Source organism: Neopsephotus bourkii, unplaced genomic scaffold (assembly GCF_033783945.1).
Source record: "Neopsephotus bourkii isolate Nb327-2 ecotype Australia unplaced genomic scaffold, CSIRO-AGI_Nbou_v1 NB_1511, whole genome shotgun sequence".
Lineage (NCBI taxonomy): Eukaryota > Metazoa > Chordata > Aves > Psittaciformes > Psittacidae > Neopsephotus > Neopsephotus bourkii.
In genome coordinates, this window is record NW_026901987.1 from 1,388,275 (window position 1) to 1,407,795 (window position 19,521).

The 19,521-nt window shown below is 37.3% G+C and overlaps 1 protein-coding gene across 2 annotated transcripts in view; it reads right to left on the reverse strand.

The window, feature by feature from the left end:
* Positions 1-19,521, reverse strand: part of RNGTT (RNA guanylyltransferase and 5'-phosphatase) — a 184,261-nt gene that overhangs the window by 125,150 nt on the left and 39,590 nt on the right. For both annotated transcript variants that reach the window (XM_061369796.1, XM_061369798.1), the window contains exons 9-10: positions 11,039-11,174; positions 3,878-3,949 (exon numbers count right to left, since the gene is read on the reverse strand). In XM_061369796.1, the coding sequence (XP_061225780.1) occupies positions 3,878-3,949; positions 11,039-11,174 (208 nt within the window). The remainder of the gene's footprint in view (positions 1-3,877; positions 3,950-11,038; positions 11,175-19,521) is intronic.

Below are 19,521 nucleotides of genomic sequence, written 5' to 3' on the forward strand. Positions count from 1 at the left end.
CTAAGTTGCTCTTTAGAGAAAGAACCAAGCAGAGCAGAAAAGAAAAAGCAGGGATTGCTCTGTTTCCTCGAAGAGTTGAGCTCAAAAGATGGATTTATTTCACTAGGATATAGCTTCCTTTCTATGAATTTAATTTTAGCATGTGAGATGAAAGCAGTGAGACAGCAATGGCATATTTTGAGTTGCTATTAATAACAATCAACATCATGATTCAGACTGAAGAAAAATTACAAATTTAAAAAATCATCTTTTTTTATCTCCTGAAGAATCAATTGTTTTTTGTGACACAGACATCTCAGGAAAAACAATGGGATTTTGTTACACAAGCTTCTAGAAACCAAATGTCACAGAAGCAATGATTCAAAGAAATGAACTTGAACATTTCCATCAGCCTCCCTGAAGACTGACTTTTGCAGCAGCTATAGGTGACAAGCATCAGAATTCAATACAAAAATTCATCATGGAAAGACACAGCCAAGACAGATTATTTCCACGTTTTCCCTAAGAACTCCAGCGTAGTCTCTCCCAGTCACTAAAACTCTTTTTATTTTTCCTTCTTTCCAAGATTTTTCCTATGTGGACATCTACAGCCAAATACACACTACACATCTCAAGCAGTCTATTATCTTAAGTTTTCTTTGGTTCTTTCTATAAGGCTGCTGTAGTTTATTCCTGATACACCCGGCAAAATCAAAAAACTAAGCAACAATGAGCCCCACTGATAACAATGCAAATTAAAATTTGTAAACAGTAAGTCTTTGCCCACTTACTTTCTCTCAGCTTTCTCCCTTATTATTCTCTTCCATTTGTTTCTATAGCCACTGCTAAACCCAGGACATGCCTCTACTCAGAGCAGTTTCTGCTACCCTTCTGTACTGATGAACACATCACCCTTGCTTAACAGGACCGAATTACCTCCTCTTACGTATCTGTCTCCAGTCCTACATATCCCCTGTATATGTAGATATATGTATATATATCCCCCAGCCAGAGAAATATGCACAGAACAGAGAGAATGTTGCACTGACTCAACTGCTACACTTCCAAACATGACTTTTAGCACTATCTAGCCCCCTAAAAACAAGATAATGAACTAAAATAAATACAAGAATGGAGCACACTGCAATGTTGAAGCAGAATAATGTTGGTCAAATACACTGGGAGTAGTTCAAAGTGATACTACAGTAAATGACATTTGGAAATTTTTAATTCTATGACATTATTTTGCTGTGATCTAGAATTTAATCCCATGATTTTTCTGTATACACATTAACAGCTTTCACTGTACTATTTAGAGTCACCCTGAGGGCCACATGTTGATGTATATCTTCTATAAATACATGGTGCATTCTGAAAAAGTATGTACTACTTTATTGTAGTACTAAGTGCTGGACACCCAAACACACGAAATCTCAGCAATATTAATAGTGCACATAAGTCTTTGGGACTTCATGTGGAATTTGTGGATGCAATATTTCAGAAGGAATATTGTGACAAAGTCAGAAAACTTTGTAGTACTTGGCTAGCAGAATAGGTTGAGCATTTGAGAATGACATCAGCTGAAAACGTCTCACATCCACTAGACCTGACTAAAACATTAGTTTTGCCTGAGCAAAGGTTCTTATCTACAGAATTTGTATTCACATTTCCCTCATCTGCAATGTCACATCTCTAACAGCAGAGTATGCTGAATCGCTGGAGTATGAGATGGGGGACATGTTGGAAATCTTGTAACTTGCATGATAAGACAGTGAGTACAGCAACTCCACCATCCACCTTCAGGAAAAGAGAGCTACTTTCAAGATCAAAAGGAGCAACGTCAAGCACCTCATATAGCTGCCTGCCAGGTTGTTTTGGCAGGGAGTATTTTTTCAGAGCAAGGGGTTTGTTCTGGAAAGGAAAGGTGGTGATTTTAAACAGGACTGATGCTTTGCGTAATTATTTGAAGCTCTGCTAAGGAAAATTTACACAGATTTAACTTACACAACTTAAAAAAGAACTTATCCTTCCCTCCCAACAACAAGTTTTTAATACATTCACCTCTCTTGCTGATAAAATTCTGTTAGATCATTTCTTTCCAAGCCAAACATTCACGGGTGCCCATTTCTGTAATTAAGGTTCTAAAATTAACCTGCAAACCGCTGTGCTTTTTAATCTTTGTAGTAGGACCATTGCTAATGACTTCTGCGGCTGAAGCCCTGCTTGTACTCATACTGATAACAGTATCTTAACTTGTCCTTGACATTAGAATAGCACTAACTCCTCTCTTCCAGATTCCCAGAGCATTTAAAAACAAACAAACAAACAAAGCTTTTAGAGCATTTACAGCCCTGATCAAAAGCAGACTTCTCCCAAACCTTGACAATCCTCTGGAAACCCTGATTATTTTTCCTGCTGCCAAGTGGTATTCTTCATGTGAAGACTGGATGCTTCAGAATGAATGAGGGGTTTTCTTCCCTTTCCACCCCAAAAATGTTTCAGCAAAATAATTATGACTTTTGAAAAATGTTATTTTATTTTGCAAAGAGAGTATATGCATATCCCAAACTGAGAAGGAGGAGATGGTACACTTCTCACCTTACATTTATTTTTCAAAAGGACAGTAACAGCAGTGAATGGCAGGTTTGACACAAGTGTGAGCAGAGACAAGGGACAACATGAAGGTAAATAAATCATAGAATCATAGGATAGTTAGGGTTGGAAAGGACCTTAAGATCACCTAGTTCCAACCCCCCTTCCATGGGCAGAGACACCTCACACTACACCATGTCACCCAAGGCTCTGTCCAACCTGGCCTTGAACACTGCCAGGGATATAGAATCACAGGCAGGGAAACAGGTAAGAAAATGTAAAGACAGAATAAGAACTCAGGAGTAGTTATAAAAGACTGCATTTGTCAATGTTTCAACAAAGGCTTCTTCCTCCACAAACTTCCATAATATATTTCCTTATTACATACTTGCCCTACAGCCAGTGTAAACAGGAGAGCCTGCTGCTGAGGACTAAAGAGGACCAGCTGCCCAGTTTCAAAATAAAATTTGAGAAAGATGTGATGGAGCAGCCTAACAAGGAGCACTGTGATGCTCTGGTAACAAATACACCACTTACAGGGTAACTTTGAATCATAGAATAGTTAGGGTTGGAAAGGACATCTAGTTCCAACCCCCCTGCCACGGGCGGGGACACCTCACACTAAACCATATCACCCAAGGCCTCGTCCGACCTGGCCTTGAACACTGCCAGGGATGAAGCATTCACAACCTCCTTGGGCAACCTATTCCAGTGCCTCACCACCCTAACAGGAAAGAATTTCCTCCTTATATCCAATCTAAACTTCCCCTGTTTAAGTTTTAACCCATTACCCCTTGTCCTGTCAGTACAGTCCCTAATGAAAAGTCCATCCCCAGCATCCCTATAGGCCCCCTTCAGATACTGGAAGGCAGCTATGAGGTCTCCATGCAGCCTTCTCTTCTCCAGGCTGAATAGTCGCAACTTTCTCAGCTGATCTTCATACGGGAAGTGCTCCAGTCCCCTGATCATCCTCATGGTCCTCCTCTGGACTTGTTCCAACTTATCCATCCCCTCTGCATTTCACTGCCTATAGTTCCAACAAACTCTAGAAATGGGAGATTTTCCAACAGTGTTTAGCAGACTGTTTCAAACTGCCATCTTTTCTTGAGCTGGTGAAAATAAATTAACATCTATTATAAGGGTGCTTTCAATCTTAATTCTGATGCATTGCTCGCTATTGAGTTACAAAATAACCAAACACTTTTGGTGTTTCAATTCACTCTGAAGCTTTTACTTATAGAAATAAGATTAAAATAGCAATGAGAATCAATAACTAATGATAAAAGCAATGAAACGAAGTACTTACATTAAACTTAATAATGTCATATATCAAGTACCGAGGGACAACCTGTCCATTAACCTTGTCGATGATCATTTCCTTAAAAGAAAAGAGATTACATTAACATTTATTTAATGAATATAGAAGAATGTCAACACATTTATTGTGCACATACCTGTAAGTGTGATGCGCTCAAACACTGGCTACATCTTTATTACAAAAAAGATTTTGTATTAGGTCAAGATTAGAAAATATTATTATGGTCTTAAATGTCTCTCATGAAGCTTTCAATAAGAAGTCAGAAAGTGACAGTAAGGCTCCACATTCTGGTCTGCAACATTATACATTAGTTTTCCCACAGCTTTCAAAATTACTACCTTTCTTGAGTGAATAATGAGTTTTCAGAAACCTCAGTGAGAACTGTGATCCTAACCAAGCATTTTTGGAAATCTCACCTACAGAAAGAAGTATAAACAGCAAGGAATTACGTAACAAGCATTAACACCCAAGGCTCAGTTGGACCTTTTCATGTTAAAGGCATCTTAGGCAGCAGTGACAACCACAATGTACTTGCATGCTGCACTGTGACTAAACATCAGTGTTCTTTCAAATGGAAATATCACAGATACTATCTGCATCACATGAAATTACTTAACATTCAATATATACTGGTAAACCATCTTGAAAATACATTAGGTAGAAGAAAGACTACTAATGATCAACATCCAAAATAAAAAGTGTTTCCTGAACTTAATGGTACATATAAAAATGCATATAACATACATGCTGGTACCTGTATCTGTAATTCAAGGTTCCTGTGATATGAATTAGACATAGCTTATTAGTTGATACACTGATTCACATTCAATCTTCTCCCTGCCTCCTTTCCCTCACCCAGTTCTTGGCTACTAAGTTAGTTTATCAGCTAAGGTTCTTTTTGCTGCCCATCCCAAGCTAAAATTCCAAATTCAATCATACAAAATAAAAAACTGAAAAAAGATGAAAATATTTCACTGTAACATGATGAAATGAATTGTGAGCTCAAGAATTATTCCAAAAGAGAACTTTACATCAACTCAAATTAACTTAGTTTAGTTTGTTTTTTGCTTGGTCAGCTGCGCTTTTGAGTTTTACAACCTTTCCGCTTCCCTTAGAATCCATAACTCCTACAAAGTAAATCCAAACTAGAGTCTCAATGTAAGACTGATTTCACTTTGTACACATACCAAACTTCTTGAACTGTACCTAGTATTTAAATGCATTTGGCTTTGAAAAATAAATATGCAAGCAGGTGTAAAACCACAGGTTTGTTTTAAAGCAAAAGCAATGCTTGAAGCATTTAAAACTATACTAGGTACATGAACCTCTTGTTCTCAAAAACCACTAGGAACTATAAGTTGGCTACTTAGTATTTTGGAATCTCATCTCCTGTGAGTACAATGCTAAGATGGATATTGCGCTTTCACAGCCAAATGCAGCATTCTCAGGTGAATGCTGTGAATTCAGCACCCTTCCTGAAGCAACCCTCATCATTAAAATAATATATTAGAAAATAATTCAATGAGTGAAAAATATTCCTTTTTAACATTACAATGCCTTTTTCCTAACCCTAAAAATCATTTACTCACAGGTCAAATAACATTTGCAAAAGGTCTACATAGAAGAGATGTAACAAAATGCTATTCTATTATTTTGCAATATTTAGGTAGGAAGCTAGTGAGCTATCAAAGGAATAGCAGATGCAACACTCCAATGCCTTCTTTGACAATAAATTTTATAACTAACTGCCAGAACAGATGGAATAGAAGAAAGAAGAAAGAAGCCACAATGTTCAAACTTGAAAGAGTATGTAAAAATATAATGTAGGGGGAGGGCAGGAGGAATCCCACCCAAAATTCCTAATAACAATCAGGTGAAATGAATAACAAAGCAATGCTACCATATTTCTTTAAAGCTTCAATCACAGTATCAGGAAAAATAAATTTTTTGAATACATTTCTTCAGTTCTTTACTGTGAGGGTGGTGAGGCACTGGAACAGGCTGCCCAAAGAAGCGGTGAATGCTCCATCCCTGGCGGTGTTCAAGGCCAGGTTGGACAGAGCCTTAGGTGACACGGTCTAGGGAGACGCATACCTGCCCACAGCAGGAGGGTTGGTCCTTTCCAACCCAAACCATTCTACGATTTTATGATTTAACTGAACATATATTTAAGGTTTAAGGACCCATTTCTTCAGCATGCATATTCAGAGCCTCAAGCTTGATGCAGAGTTAGCATTTGCCCCTTTATTCTGCTCTTGTGAGACCTCACTTCGAGTATTGTGTATAGTTCTGGTGTCCTCAACATAAAAAGGACATGGATCTGTTGGAACAAGTCCAGAGGAGGGCCACGAGGATGATCAGGGGACTGGAGCACCTCCCATATGAAGATCGGCTGAGAAAGTTGGGGCTGCTCAGCCTGGAGAAGAGAAGGCTGCGTGGAGACCTCATAGCAGCCTTCCAGTATCTGAAGGGGGCCTATAGGGATGCTGGGGAGGGACTCTTCATTAGGGACTGTAGTGGTAGGACAAGGGGTAATGGGTTAAAACTTAAACAGGGGAAGTTTAGATAGGATATAAGGAGGAAATTCTTTCCTGTTAGGGTAGTGAGGCACTGGAATGGGTTGCCCAAGGAGGTTGTGAATGCTTCATCCCTGGCAGTGTTCAAGGCTAGGTTGGACGAGGCCTTGGGTAATATGGTTTAGAGCAAGGTGTCCCTGCCCATGGCAGGGGGTTTGGAGCTTGATGATCTTAAGGTCCTTTCCAACCCTAACTATTCTATGTTTCTATGATTCTATTTGTATGCAAAATCCTGAAAACATTTCAATGGCTGGTATTACAAGATTTCATGCCTACTTTTTAAAATCTGAATCTCTGGATATTCAGTTTAAGAAGAATTGCAAAATACAGCCAAGAAGATTAAGAATGATTTTTAAATCTTCTCCAGAATGTTCTGTTTTAATGTAGAATTTATTTTGTAAAGAAACCTGCTTTCTCTACTTCAGACATATAAATCATTTTGAGTCTATTGCTATTATATGATTTACATATAAATCATACTTTGAGTCAAACTAACCTCTTTCCTCACATCCTCACTTCTTTTCTTCCTCCCACCTCTTGCTCTCTTTTCCCATCCTGACTGAAATCCCAGCTACCAGAACAAAAAAACAGTAGCACAATATGCCTTAGAAGTAGAGGTGGCAAATTCCTGTGCTGCTCATCTCCATCATGACAACAACATTCACTGCTCCATTAGTTACACCAACTGTCACAATGCAAACTCCGTAAAGCAGTCATAAAAACAATTTAGGTTAGAAATACTCTAACGCATCAGTATTTAACAGTCTAGACTTCAGAATCTTCCTTGAAATTATAAGAATTGAAAGCTACCTCAGGGAACAGACCTCAGATGCAAGTTTATAAACTGCTGTGAAAATGTAGTATGTGAAAACTCATCACACTCCAACTCACTCATTCTGATTTGAGAAATAACCTGATACTGTAAGGCAATATTTAAGGCAAATTTCTGATAACTAAAAATTTAAACCCAGACTCAAATGACATGAGAGAACACAAAAGTATCCGTAAGATGCACCTGCATCCATGCATTTCCTCTTATATACCACATGTAGATTTACAGCCACTATTGTGTGGTTTAAAATTACCATTGCTAGTATGTATGATCTTTACCACTTGTCCATCAGCTGCTAATTTAGGAATCAGCTTAACTTGTAGGCTTGCAGAGGAAAATCCAATGGCCAGTTTCTTCCACGTAATCTGGCAAAACTGTGCTGGTGTTAATTGCCTTTTCTTAATCTTCTGGTGCTGCAGAGCATAGTCTTGCAGCATTAGAGCTTTTAGTACCAAAGAACAATAATGGACTGACAGCTCATGGACTTGTTTTCTCTCCTTAAATCACATATCTAGCAAGCAACTTGGACGTGAAATAATCCAAAATTTAATCACAAAGCAGAGGATCTCACTTTACGAGCCATTTGCAGACTGTATTTTTTGTCAGTACAGAGTATGGAATCCAATGTAATCACACATCTGTCTAATGTCTTCTTTTTTTTTAATCTATTTTGCATAAAGTACCAGCCTTTGCAAACTCAAAAAGTTGCAAGTTATGCCATTTCTGAGAGAGCTCACAAGTAAGTGAGGTCTGTACTTATACATAAATGTATACATAAATCAATCTCAATCTTGCTCTCCACTTTGGAGTCCTTGGCCCTCCTAAGTCTTCAAATGTAAACAATATTTTATACATAAGTTAAATAAAATACACACAAAACCGTATTAAAATTATAAAAAGCATTTCAAGCCCAAGAATGCCTCTGTATTTTCTACTCAACTGTTCCAAATCTAAGCAGAAGGCCAAGAAAGTTTCTGACAATTGCTAATTAGTTTTCTTGCACAACAGCCAAAACACTTGAACAAAAATCTACACATTCCCTCAGACAGCAGTATCGATGCAAAACACTTGGCTTCTAAAGGAATACTTCATATTACATTAGTCACCTGTTGATAATATTCAAATTACCCCTAATGAGCTTTGCAGAAAACTTTCTTCCACGCCAAGGGAACAACCACAACTGAAGAGCTGGAGGTGAGCACAGAGTATTGCAGGAGATCTCTCGTCATCCAAGTCATAACTGATCATAATAAGAACTGTTTCCAAGTAATTTCAGCCTGAAGTGAACTGTAAATGCATTTGAAATTCTCCAAAGACAACCATATGAAAGCCTTATACCAGAAGCCTTAAAGCAAGTTAATAGATCACTGAATTCAATGGTAATTGCCTTTATGAAAGTTTTATATATACTGTCATTCTAAATAAAGGTAGGGAAAATTACCTAATCTTTTGTATTCTTAACACCCCTATTCTTTTTTGCTGCATGGCATCAGTACCTCTGTTTTGTCTTTGCTTTTTTCTCATACTTTTTAAGATTACTATAAAGCAATGCCAATTCAGCTACCTCATTCCGTATTTGCACTCTCTTTTCAGAGAGAAAGGTACTTCAAGGGCAGTAAGTATAAACTACTTCAACCTGTAATTAATGCATTAACTTCAACAGCCTTACGGCATTAAATCGCAAAATATGCTAACACAAAAAAAAAAGCCAAAATTTTCTTCCCATGGATTAAAAACTAAGAAAGAGAAATAATATATAACCAGAGTAAAGAAATAGTCATGGAAATTATCACTCGACAACAACATTGAACAAATATCCAACTACAAAGTTAAGCTATTCTCATGCTTCTAATAACAGGCAAATTTTATTCTCAAATTTGCTGAGAGGAATTTCAACAGTTCTTTTGTTGTTTTTATTTCAACTGCCCATACTTAAATAAATTCAGAAACCTGTACTATGAAATGTTTTAGTTCTGTCTCAAGGTATTTCATTCCACCAATACTTGTTCATTTAATGTCATTTTGCTTTCCATTTCATGGGGGGGGGGGAAGCAAGCAGGTTAGGGGGAAAAAAAGAAAAATCACATTATGACTAATTTTATGTTAATGACGCGAAATACTGAAATGCATTATAACAGTCAAACTTTTACTGAATAACAAATTAAGTGAATTTATAGTTCATGTCATGGGTAACTGGGAAAACTTAACTTATTCTTCAGAGATTCAAACTATAAATCTGGGAAACACAACACACTGGATGAGAGCCCCTTTCCCACATTTATGCATGTATCTCAATATATGGGCATCCCTGTCTTGCTCCATGCACATATTAGCCACTCCTACTAAATCATCTGTTTTCAGTTGCCAAAAAGAGCAGTAGTTTCCCTGAAGAACACCTAGGATCACACCATATGGATACTAGCAAGTCATTACTTTCTCGAGAGCATTAGAAAAAGCAGGGGGGGGGGAATAGTACTAGGCTTTTTATCTCAACAGTATGGAACCTAATGTATGTCATTAAGAATATTATTATGTATGTCACTAGGAAACTGCCTGGCTGAAGAGGCTCCTACTAGACATGACAGCTTGTGCAACCACTTCTGAGCTGACAACATGGCATTTCTTGCATTATGCTCTTGATTTTTCAGTGAAGCAGAGGAGGTGGAAAATACTCTATTATCTGCTTCTCTGTCCCTGAGACTGTACATTGTTCCTTGCAATAATTATCCTCACAGATTGAACTTATACATGCTTCACATGTAAATGTGTGCTCAGTAAGATAGATCATTCACAGAAGTGACATTTCAAGAAAGATACTGACAACAAAGGCCTGACAAAGGAGGGAAAGCTAACAATATGGTCTCCCATATCTGAAAGGTGCATTAGGTTTCAGAAGACCACCATCGAAAACCACCTCTGATATTCAACACCTCAGTAAGCAAGAGTTACAGCAGTATAGAGAGCCTCCACTGCTACTGAAATATGACAGGAAACTGCATCCATCTACACTGACAGGTATTTAGTGTAAGAGCTAATAAGGTTTTGCTTAAGGGAAATAGGAAAGTCAAGAAAGAAATAATCCCTTCTTGTGAATACTGTTTGAAAAAGTTTATGAAGAATCTTCCAAGCCAGCCTTTCAAATACAGATGCTTTACAGCTTGTTTTACAACTACCTTAAAAAGTTCAGTTTTAATAATTTAAGTCTACATAATTTATATTAGCATGACAACATAGAAATGTTTGAGTCTTAAACAAATGTAGCTAAGCCGTTTCTAAGTCCATCAAGAATTCAGTTCAGCTGGAAAAAAAAAAGTGACAAAAGCAAAAACAGCAACTCACAGAAGTCTATCGAAAGATGATGAAAATTTTATCAAATTTGGGAAAGATTTACATTAAGTGAACCAAACTGACCATGTTTATTGCATCAAAATATAAAGCTGTAACACAAGAGATGAAGTTCTGCAATAATTTCTTTAGATTCTCTTCAAGCCTTTTCTCATATTCAAAGAACATCATCTCAATACCTTGATTTATTTCAAAGACAAACAGCTCCCCCCAGAGCAGTCATCACTGCTATTCTGTAGATAAGAAATTACTTACAAAGTGTAATTCCCACATTCAGTCAGCGACTGAATCTATATTATTCTTGAAACCCCACGATTCAGTGATCCAAGCCTAAAACTTAGTCCTGTTTCTGAACAAAATCAAATAGCACTGATACTTATGCAGTACACTCCTTACCCCATCCAGAAGAGTGTTTGCTAGATGTGTGCGAAGATCTTTACGAAAGGGAAATTCCAGATTAGATACATGAAAAATTGAATTGTCTCTATCAATCATATAAACTTCATTCTTGCCATCAATCAGCATCATGTACCTGCAAAGGCAATGTTAAGATATTATACTTTAAGGTATATCCTCTACATCTACTCTTTTGACTTACATTAAGTGCTAAAGAAAAAGCAATCATGACAGATGTTATTAGAGAAGCATTTTAGAAGGAATTTTTTACAGTTAAAAGTTTAAACTTATTGCTTTGGGAAGGCAGACAGTTTAGCTCAGTGCAACTGCCAAAAAAGAAAAATGTTTCAAATAAGAAAGTTCAGAATATATATATATGTCAATGTTGATATGTTCAGACAAAATGATGCTTGAAAATCTATGAAAAATAACAGAGGTTTAATGCTGTAAGAAATACATGAGGCTAATTCAGTTAAACTCAGCTAAAAGATCCTTTACTGCATTTCTTGCTTTATTATATGGACCAGAACCTTGCCTGGTATAAATCTGCAGAGTTTCATTCAAAAGAAACACCTTTCCCCTCATTCTATTACTGGCTACCTAACACTGCAGTATTGCAAAGTCCCATTCAATACTGAGCCACTTTTCATTAAAACACTGACAAATTTTGCTAAGGTATATTCCTCTCACATTATACACAAAGAAAACACAAAAGCTTACTACACTATCACCAGCAACTTGCGAGCCTTGTTCATTTGCAAACATCTGATATTTCTAAAAGTTTCTTTACATTATGACAGCATTTGGGAGCTCAATTCATTAATCTCAATTAATGAGATTAATGAGCTCTAAACTAGTTCCACAGAAGACTGCTCTAGAGGGATAACTATTGTTATTGTAACTCTACTGTATTCTGTATACAATAAAAAACAGTGAAAAAGCAAGAAAAAATGGGGGGGGGAAGAGACAACACAAGAGACAGAAAACAGCATGATAGCTGTAACACACATGAGCTACCTTTGTAAAGTTTGCTTTGATCTTTGCAAGAGTACTAAAGCAGTTTCAGGAAGAATAACAGAGCAGATAGCTGCACAGACAAAGGTCTTCTCAAACTTCTGCAGCAGCCTAGAAGTGCACAGCCTCTGACTGGGGAAAATAAACTGAAGGCATCTCAGCAGAAACTAGTATCAAAGGCCAGATGCAACAAGTCAACATCTTAGCAGTGAATGAGAAGTAATAAATGCTGAGCATATTTCTTCAATGTGAGGTCAGTGAGGCCCTGCACAGAGAAGCTGCAGATGCCCCATCCATGGGCAGGGGTTTGGTACCAGATGATCTTTAAGGTCCGTTCCAACCCAAGCCATTCTATTATTCCATGATTTATATACCACAAGCGAGTGGAAGTGAAGAACAGCAGCTTGAATCTGATATGGCAAAGGCAGATAGAAACTACCATGGTGCTAAGAGGTTTAGCAAAGCAAAAAAGACCAGAGAAGTGCCTATTTGGAACCAACAAAATGTAACTGCACTTAGTAAGATACGTGAAAAGAACAATAGAGCTATCAAGATGTGACTGAATAATCAGACAGGAAACACCATGGCTTACCAGCAGTGCAAGAAATAACCATGAGACAAAGCTGACATGAAGACTCAAGGTAAATCCAAGTTCAGTGTCTCAGTCAAACCCAAGTTACGTCAGTTTTACTAACTACCACTTGAGCTGCTGTGACTGAGCTTATGCCTGATCGTGCTGTAATTGTGTTGTTGGTCTACACCAAACTAGAGTGTGACCCAGAGCCGAGCTTTCTTCATTGATCCTTTCATTTCACCTTGCACACAGATGTGTTAAAAACAAGTCTTATTATTGAAGTTCTGAAGTTTTCTGAAGATAAAAGTCAAAATAACAGAAACCCCAAAAGAGAGAAAACTAAGAGCACTAGCAACTGCCAGGATAGTTCAATGGTTATCAAAGTTCACAGTATTTAACTTTCTTGAATAACCTCTGATGTAAATAGGGTGGGGACAGTCTTCCCAGAGCAACTAACCCATTTGGACTGCAGTGCAGTTCCTTTCACGGCACAGACCAGGGAATCACTTGATTAAACATAAAAGGTTCTAGGCGTTTCACCATCCATACTAGAATATTTTGAAAGAATGAAAGCATATTTTGAAGACTCATTTGGCAAAGAACTTGTAAAAGTTTTTGGATATATACAGGGAGGAACCAGTACTTTTTATAATTCACCCATGTCTCTTTAGAAAGTCCTGGTTATGAAGAAATAAAAGCAATCAGTAGTTTCCTCTAAAATTCACCACTGATCTTACAAGCAATACCCACAGGACCCCTGCTGTCAAAACAAATCAGACAGTATCCTCCAGAAACCCTACAGGCAAATGGTCTACACAGGCAGCTGTCCTGTTGTCGGCAGAGATGCTGCCTCTAGAACTCAGTAGATCTAACTACAGCAGCACATTACCACCCATGAAGCTTAAATTAATACCTTCTTTCAATCTTATGACTATAATCATAATTCACCATGGATCAGCTTAACTAACATTTCTCTGCACACAAGATGTGTACTTCAAGATGTTACACAGCAGTTGCAAAAAAAGAAAAAGACATATGAGCAGAAAACCTCAAGTCAGCAGGGGTGAGTAGATTAAATCAATGCAACATTAGGAGAGCTGAAAGCTGCACAAGATGCTTTATGAAAAAAATAATTCAATAAACATTCACCCAGATAACTTGGCGCCAGTTCTTCAGAAGCAAGAATAATCTACAGACAACATTCATTTTTCAAACCATGTAAATTTATTCAAAACTAATTACGAAAAGCACGTTTTGTTTTTTCTCAAAACTTAGAGAAACCACAAGGAGGGAAGAAGAGGTGCATAAGTAACAGAAAAAGGAATTATGCACGCCACTTTTATAAACAAGTTTAATTAGCCATCTCTACACTCCCATATTCACTGCTGCTTTAAATACATGCTTTTATTGTAACTTGCTTCAATGGAAAAAGAGCATCTGATGCTTCAAAAGATCTAGCACTCAAAAAAAACATGTATGTGCATCATTATGATGTGGTACAATACAACCAGTTTGAAAGAAAAAGAAAAAGAAAAACAAAAACAAAACCACTGATAGTTTAAAGCTTTGCTTTCAGCCACCTAAAACATCTACAGGTTCAGACAACATACAGAAGATTTCATCAAAACCTATTACTCGAACATCAAACCTAAGGCTAACACAACGCTACTTTCTCTAGATCTTTCAGTCAAATTACTTCAGAATTGGTAGCAGGATAGCTTACCAGCCACTAGTGGCGAGATTCCCTCTCTTTCAAACCACAGCACTAATGTTACACCTCTTCTCCCATGATTTCTCTTTATCTTTTTAAAATTTGCCACTGTTTATACCATAAATTCTAAATGACAGGGACAACGGTAAGTCTTACAACTGCACATAAAAGACTTCCAATCAAAGATCACCAGGCATCACAATTATATCCTACTTCAAAGAGCTACTGAGATCAGTGTGTGCTTACTTTGAAGACAAAAAAGAGGAAAAAAAATTTGGTCTCAGGACGATAAATTAATGTAGACCCATTGTCACGGGTCTTGTGATAATGATGTATTTGCCTAACTTAAAGCTGAACAAGTTCTCTGTACGAGAAAGACGTAAGACTGATCTAGCATTTCTGTTTTGAAAGGGGTTTATTTGTTGGGGTTGTTGGTTTTTTTTAAGCTGAAAGCCTGAAAACACCTCCACCCCTCAATGTAATAAACTTTTGATAAAATCTCTAACTGTAGTCCAAACAACGCAGTTTGTCGAAAAACTAATTTATTACCACCATAAGGCTTTGAGAAATCTTGCAGACTGCTGATCAGTACATTTCTGAGTATTACTTGAATGTGCCCTGACTGGTGATATTCTAAGAAGTTAATTAAGGTATTAGCAGCATAAGCACTTACACCAGAATAGAGAGAGCACCTCTGGGCAATACCACATAGGCAAAGACAGAACAATGATTTCTCAAATACATTCAATAGGAACTAAAGCAGCACATAGGAGCTTAACTGTCATGCATTGTATTTCATTATGTGAGCACTACTTGCTATTACAGCTGTACATTTATTACTAATTATCTATTGTGTGTGCACCCAAAAGCTCCAATTAGTAACCAGGCCCTATTGTATTAGATTCTGCATAAATACACAAGATGACATGGCCCTGTATCAGATGGCTCAATCTGAGCTTAAAACAAGATGAATAAAAGAGCAAGAGTAGAGCACAAATAAGAGCAATAACAGAACTGCTCAATCACCTTTGATAGCTATACATGACAATGAAGAACTGTGTTTGAATGACAAACATCATACCTCCAAACTGCCAATCCAACTACTACAAACCAGTCAGTTTCCACTGCAACAGAAGTTCTGACAAGCAAGTTAAAGGAAAAAGTATCATGGTGTCCACACAGATTAATCTCAAAAGCAGATAAACATCTAGTCAGAAATGTTAAAGTTTCATTAGAAGCTACTTTTCATTCACTTCTGGTCCTGAGGCAAGGTCTCTTATCAATTCTAATTGGACATTAGTATTAATGCAATAATTCAGGAAACAGGATGAAAATTGCATTAGCAAAGAGTTACAGCTCTTGGCATTAGACAGGCAGATCTCCGAATCACCTACCAGAGTATTAATAACTTTAATCTTTAAACTTTAAAAAATGCCAACCACTAAATATCATCTTGAAAAGTTTCCTCTTCAGAAAACAATTATTTTTAGCATACTCGAATAAATGCTCATTTGCCTCCACACATATCCTGTTCATGCAGTCCACATCAGTTGGTCCCAAAATACATGCTAGAAGAATGATTTTATTCAACTTCCATTTTCAGTTTAGATTGGTTTAGTGGTGGTAATGGAGTTTTGGGGGTTTTTTTTCTTTGTTTGGGTTTTGTTGGGTTTTTTTTGTTTGGTTTTTTGGGGTGGTTTTTTGGTTTGTTTGTTTTTTTTTTTAACACAATTCTGAAGCTGACTCAAGCTACACTGAAAATTGTAAATCAAAAACTTTGGATTTTCCTTTATGCAGACGTTTGGTATTTTTCACCATTAAATCTGAAAGTACATTTCAGGAAAATATTAAGGCAATATATGGCAAGTTACTTGGTCTTCCATTCAGAGACAGGAACAAGAATAGAACTGTGTCTCCCAAGCTCCAAATCCATTACTGTACCCACCAGAGTATGCAGCGTCCATCCCCTTTCCCAGCTTATTAGGAGTCACAAAACCAGCTCTAACACCAACACAGTATCTCATATTTAGCACAGTGCTTGTGAAAACACATTTACTGTGAAGCTGATCTCCTAAAAGTCCACAGAACTTTTGCCACTAAATTCAATGTTATGATGTGCCTTACCTATGTCCAACTTCTTTCCCTCAGCCAAAGCCCCAGCAACAATCCTAGTAGTAAGGTTATATGTTAATTTTGTACATTATAGGAGTTTCAAAACCTGAAGTGTAATTATAAAAATACAGCACAGCTTCCTCAAACTTTGAGACCCTGTTCTCTGAGTTTGAGTTCAACACAAAGTTATTTTACAAAAACCTACAAGTAGCAAATGGATTATAAATATGTTTTAAAGCAAGCATAAAAATAGGAGCTTTCTTTGCCCCACAGCATTGCTTTAGATGGGCTACATCAATGAAGATAATTTATTTTCAACAACTGCTGTCATTGCTTTCTTCTTTTTTCCCCGTTTATATGCTTGTAGTCTGTGTTATCACATTAAGGAATGCAAAATATAAGAAATTCCATCATCAATTCTCTGCACAAAATACACAGCAGCTCTCCATTCCCAGGGGAGTTCATTACACAGCCTAGAATTCAGTCTTGTGAAAGCACTGCCCTCCCACACAAATAAGCATTACCCAACTCAGAATAGCAATTAGCACTACTAATATGTTCACTGACGCATAGGCAACAACAAAATCTTGTTGCAGATGGCTTTTTCAACTTCCTAATTTCCTTTTATGATCAGCAACACTTCAAAACCTTTAGCGTGTCACCACTCCATAGATAAATCACCTAGGACAAGACAAGCAACTTGAGCACGTCACATTGGGCCTTACCACTCCCTCCTGGCAAGACAGCACCAACTTCTGGGCAGATGCATCAAACACTGTAGAAAAGGGCAGGAGACTGAAAATTAATGACTGCCCTCTATCCACTAACAGTAAGAGGTCATCTATCTGTGTCACTAAGTCACTGCAGTTCCAGGTCCTGGCCTGAATCCACACTGTGCTGGATCTGGAGTAAGTTTAAATTAGACGAGTTTGAAGTTGGCCTCTGGCAGATGGAGCAATATACCCTGAAGTCCTGATAAAGGAGAAGGCTCAGCTTGCTTTCTTCTCTTACATTAATTGCTGCTGACAATGATCGCTGCTTCAAACTATGTGTCCTGAAGGATGATAAAGCCTGGATACAGGAACACTAACACAGGAAGTTATGTGAAGACTCATATTATTTTCAGTGTGTAAATGAAAGGAAAACAGTATCTTTTTAATCAGCACACTGACAGCTCCATCACAAATACCATTTTTAACTTGCACACGTGTTTTCATTTGCATAAGTACACAGCATATCAGCCAGCAAGAAAAAAAAAAACAAAACACTGCTACACATAAACAGCTGTAGAATTATGTATTTGACTTGATCCAAATTCTAAATAATTTAAAAAAAAAACCACACACAGAGGCCCTTGGAAGTTAGTCTGCTCTGAATATACCAACACATATTTCTCTCATGTATTAATTACATATTAACTTTCAGGTTAAATTCTCACCAACAGTCTCCCCAGTTTTTTTAAACAACAAAAAACCCACAAACCTTAGCTCCTGACCAACAGTCATTCCCAATTAACAGCCTCCAGCTCCAAGATTTCTAACTCATGACCTTGCATTTTCTGCAACTAAGTATCTTTCCAGTTTTATTATCCTGCTCCTCAGTGAATTCAGTGAGGACTTGTTTCCCCCATTTGTTTGTCAGAACATACTTCGTTTCTGTTTCAAAGTTCTTAAGGACAACATAAAATTAACATTCAGGATCTCCACCTGTGGCTTTCTGTGCATTTTCTTTGAAAAACATGCGCCGACATCTTCTTTCAATCCATTCTTTACCTACCTTACAATTCTGGCAATCTTTATTAGCCTCACATTCTATAATAAATCAAAATTCTGTCAAAGTCCAGAAGCATGAGATCTAACACTATTCCTGTGTCAAAAAACTATTTCCCCATTACATTGTATATAGACTCCCACCAAATGGTTGAACTCGGAGGAAATGCCATTCCTCTTCTATACTGAAAACTCTGTTCCTCGTTCCTTCTAATTCCATTAACTACTTCCCCTAATTTATCCAAACCTGTCATTTTAGAAAGAGAGAACCTACATTACTGATCTATTTTTACCCTCATTACAATCATAATGTTATAAGTTTAAAGCAAAGCCTTTTCATCAATGATCCAATCTTACCTTCTACAACCAAGGGGTTTTTTTTCCTCAGTATTAAAATACTGTGTTACTAGGCTGCTGTTTAGCAAATAAACGTATCTCATGTATCTCTTATTACATTTGGAAACACCTGGATTTGTCACTGGTCAAAATTCTCCATGAATTCTCCATCTTCACAAGGGAGTAGAAAAGTCTCATAAGATGTCTACTTTAAGGTAAAATGAATAGTACCCTGGGCTTCAAGAACTGTGTCAGCTAAATTCTCATTACGTCAATGGAGATCTAGACACTCAACATGCATTAAAGTGTGCTCACAGTGATAATTCTGGTCCAGCTGGGTATCTATCTGCAGCAGATAAAGCAGTAACCCAGAAGTTTACCTGAAGATTCCTGTAGTGATATTTAAAAACAAAACCTAAAATCTGCAACACTTTTTTATCCTTCAGCCATTATGAAAACAAAATGTTATCCCTCAAACTTTATTTTGATTCTTTCCCAAACAATGAATGCTTTCCAATACCCATGCTATACAGTAAGGAAAGTTATGCTAGCATATCTGCTAGACCAGTGTCTAATTTCATGAGAAGCTAGAAGGTTCCCAATATCTAGCCTGATGTTCTGAATCACTTCTTCAAGTGACTGCTGCCCTGATTTGATGCTAGTATGGGGAAAAAAAAAAAAAGTCATTTTCTTATTTAGCACCTCATATATCACAATGAAAGGGCTATGCTTGATTTCAATATTCACAGAATCGTTTAGATTGGAAAGGACCTTTTAAAGACCACTGAGTCCAACCATACTACCTAACACTGTCAAGCTCACCACTAAACCATGTCCCTCAGCACCACCTCCACATGTATTTTAAGTACCTCCACGTATCAATGAATTTAGATTCATCAATTAATCCTTCTTATTTGAAACCACAGAACTTTGTTTGCACAAAATCCATTGAGGTGGTACTCCCCAC